The sequence below is a fragment of the Mus pahari genome, unplaced genomic scaffold (assembly GCF_900095145.1).
Source record: "Mus pahari unplaced genomic scaffold, PAHARI_EIJ_v1.1 scaffold_13665_1, whole genome shotgun sequence".
In the NCBI taxonomy this organism is placed as follows: domain Eukaryota; kingdom Metazoa; phylum Chordata; class Mammalia; order Rodentia; family Muridae; genus Mus; species Mus pahari.
Window position 1 is genome coordinate 1 of NW_018393430.1, and position 3,941 is coordinate 3,941.

Consider the following 3,941-nt stretch of genomic DNA (forward strand, 5'->3'; position numbering starts at 1 on the left):
AGAGAGAGAGAGAGAGAGAGAGAGAGAGAGAGAGAGAGAGAGAGAGAGAGAAATAGAGGTGGAGAGGAAGACAGGGATGGAGAAAATGAACGAAACATATTCAGAGATATCATTGGTTGCTGGGGCCTTTTATGCATGTCAGCTGGCACACTTGGCGCACATGGTGACTGAACGATTATATAAGCTGCTGCAGCTAGGTCCCTCAGGGCAGGCTGGTGCACATGTCTGATTGCCAGTAGTTTGCATTTCAAGTAGTATGCAAATAAGCATGTAAGATTATTTCAGTACAGTTAGTTATAATCTCATTAAGTAGACATATTGTCCTATGTCCAGCCTGTTCTACCATAAAGAGTATTGTCCTACATAAACTTTCCTTATTGTAATTTCATGGCTCCCCTTCAGCTTCTCAGAAAATACTTAGAGTCTGGCTATTCATTTAATGGATGTTATATTACAGGAAAATGTATGTATGTGTGTTACAGGAAAATAATGTATTCTTTCTTCCTCTTTTTCTTTCAGATTTGGAAGCAGATTATGATGATGAAAATATATTTTCAGAAAGTCATATTTATAATAAAAATTTGCCCAATCAGACCATAAAGCAATTAAATAAAACTTTTGACTTGAAGAACTCTACTTTCAAGGGTCTACAGAGGTGTCAAGAAGGAGATGTTGGACAGAAGACTGCAAACAAGGCAGAAATGCCTCCTTATACCAGCCAGACTCTTGCTCACAATCCAGAAAAGGCATATGAGTGTAAAGAGTGTGGGAAGTGCTTCGGTTGTAGGTCAACTCTCACTCAGCATCAGAGTGTTCACACTGGAGAGAAGCCCTATGAGTGTAAGGAGTGTGGGAAGGCCTTCAGACTCCCCCAACAGCTCACAAGACATCAGAAGTCTCACAGCAGTGAGAAACCTTTCAAATGTAAGGAATGTAGAAAAACTTTTCATCTTCCTGTACTGCTCAAGTACCATAAAACTGTTCATACAGATACAAAACCATTTGAATGCAGAGAATGTGGGAAGTCCTTCAAGCGTGCCTCCCACCTTGTTGAACATAGGGTTATTCATGCTGATGTGACACCATATGAATGTAGTGAGTGTGGGAAAGCCTTTAAACGCCGTTCATACCTTATGCAACATCAGAAAATCCATTCTGGTGAGAGACCTTTTCAGTGTGAGGACTGTGGGAAAACCTTCATTGTTCTGGCACAGCTCACTAGGCACCAGAGGATTCACACTGGGGAGAAGCTGTTTGAATGTAAGGCATGTGGCAAGAAATTCAGAACTGGCACACACCTTGTTCAGCACCAGAGTATTCATACTGGTGAGAAACCCTTTGAGTGTAATGTATGTGGGAAAGCTTTTAGGCTTCAGGTATACCTTTCTGAACATCAGAAAACTCATATTGAAGAGAAACCTTTCAAGTGTAAGCTGTGTGGGTCAGCCTTCAGACATAAGTACCAACTTAGTGAACACTCGAGAGCTCACTGTGCTATAAAGCCCTATCAATGCAAGGAATGTGGGGAATTCTTTCGTCGCAGGTCCAATTTTACTGAACATCAGAGTATTCATACTGGAAAGAAACCCTTTGAGTGTAAAGAATGTGGGAAGTTCTTTAGACTCAACACACTTCTCATTCGTCATCAGAAATCTCACAGTGGTGAGAGACCTTTTGAATGTAAAGAATGTGGAAAGGCTTTCCATCTTCCCAGCCAGCTTAATAACCATAAAATTGTTCATACAAGTAAAAGACCCTTTGAATGCAAGGTCTGTGGGAAGTCCTTCAAGCGTGAATTCACTCTTGTTCAACATGGGATTATTCATGGTGGCGTGAGACCATATGAATGCAGTGAGTGTGGCAAAGCTTTTATTCAGCGCTCAAACCTATTGCAGCATCACAAAATTCATTCTGGTGAGAAACCCTTTCAGTGTCAGGACTGTGGAAAGGCCTTCATTGTTCTGGCAAGCCTCGTTCGGCATCAGAGCATCCATACTGGAGAGAAATCATTTAAATGTGAGCAGTGTGGGTCAGCCTTCAGACTTAAGTCCCAACTCAATAAACATCAGAGAATTCATACTGATATGAAACTCTTTCACTGTGTAGAATGTGGAAAGGACTTTGTTCGTGGAACAACCCTTAGAATTCATCAGAGAATCCATACTGGTGAGAAGGCCTTTCAGTGTAAAGAATGTGGGGAAGCTTTTCAATATCATTACCAATTTCTTGGGCATTTTAGAATTCATACTGGCAAGAACCCTTATGAATGTAAAGATTGTGGGAAGTACTTTCCTCGTGGTAGAGACCTTAAAATACATCAAAGAACTCATACCAGTGAAATACCTTAACAATGTTAAAAATATTGGAAGACCTTTAGTTGAACATGAAACTTGGTTTGGCATACTAAATTTAATCTAAGGAGCCTTACAATGTAAGGAATGTGGAAAGGCCTTCAGTAATTCTAAGCTAGTTGTATATCAGACAATTTCTACTGGTGAGAGAGTCTATGAATATAAGAAAGGCAGGAAAATGTTTAGGTTTAGTTCACCCTAATTCATACTGGTTGAAACCCTTATAAATAAAAATTGTGGAAAGAACTTCAGTTGGAGCTCAGGCCTTCAACATAATAAATTCCATGCTGGTATCACAGAGAGTCTATGAATGCAAGGAATGTGGGAACATTTATAGAATTATCTCCGCTCTTAAATCTCATTAGAGAGTCCATCTAGGTCTGAACCCCTGTGGATTGGAAGACTCAGGAAAAGCCTTGTAAATGATGAGCATCCATAGTTCCCGGGCGTCCTATACATGTAAGGAAGGTGGACAGCCATTGTGTGGACATTTTACTGAATATGAAGAAAACTCATATTGGGAAGAAAGTGACTTGAAAAGAATGTGGGACCTTTAATCTGCCCTAGGACTTGGTCAACAGCTGAGTATTCATATCCTGTTAATGCCAAGAGACCTTTTGTAATGAGAAAGTGGGATGTTGGTTTTTCAGAGAAGATACTCTCTTGAGAATGTATTTTAATGTCAGAAATACAGGGTAGTGATTATGTTCTTGACTTACTCTTTTCTTATTAGTTGTATAAACTTAATTCAATAGTCACCCAGGACAGTCAACTTAGGGAGAGGAGTTATTGGAACTAGGTTTATCTGAGGTGTCTTTGTTGTCACCATTAACATTCCATAGCTCTTGATATTAGACAGAATGTTTATTTTGTTTTTGCATAATTTGTTATTGGGGAGCACAGGAACAACTAAAGTTGTGGCAACAGAGTTATAAGAGATAAGATTCTTGAGAGTATTTGGTCAATGCCTGTGTTCTATAAAATAGCTTCTATTGCTTTTATTGTTCTTGCTTTTATTGGCATTAATATAACTTAGCTTTTATTTGCATTAAAATAACTTATATGAAAGGCTAATAGTACTATAGACAGTTTAAGAAATCCTCATCCATTATTAAATTTAAAATTACTTCCTCCTGGAGATATCTGATGGATGAAAAGGAACATGAAAGGATTTGAATTGTGAGTCCATTCTTTACATATATTTGTTGAGGATTTAAAAAACACAGTTATTTGTGAATAAGTACTTTCTAAAGGGGTGAAATCCATAAAAGAATTCAAAAGGTAAGACTAATGTATGCTCTTGGCCCACAGATAAAGATAAACTGTATATTTGTGATAGGGCCAGTAAATCCATAGGATGTGCCATCTCTTATTCTTGCTTAGGCCATTTCAGTCTTGATTAGAATTTGATTGGCCTGATGGAGAATCTTGTGGAAAATTACCCAACTCTGTTCTAGGAACTGGAGGTCAAATTGCCTTTGCTAATTTATCTTGCTTCTGTTACATACCCTTTGTGTTTAAACTCCCCTGTCCAGCTAACTGTTTATCTTGGCTTCTGTTAAACTTCCTTCCGGTGTTTTCTATAACCCA

General features: G+C 38.7%; 1 protein-coding gene across 1 annotated transcript; it reads left to right on the forward strand.

The window, feature by feature from the left end:
* Positions 1 to 519: 519 nt before the first annotated feature.
* On the forward strand, positions 520 to 3,928 carry LOC110315530 (zinc finger protein 60-like; the record flags this gene model as incomplete). The annotated part of the gene is made up of 1 exon (XM_029534748.1): positions 520 to 3,928. A coding segment is annotated over one exon (1,829 nt), but the record flags the coding sequence as incomplete, so codon positions are not given.
* Positions 3,929 to 3,941: the final 13 nt, after the last annotated feature.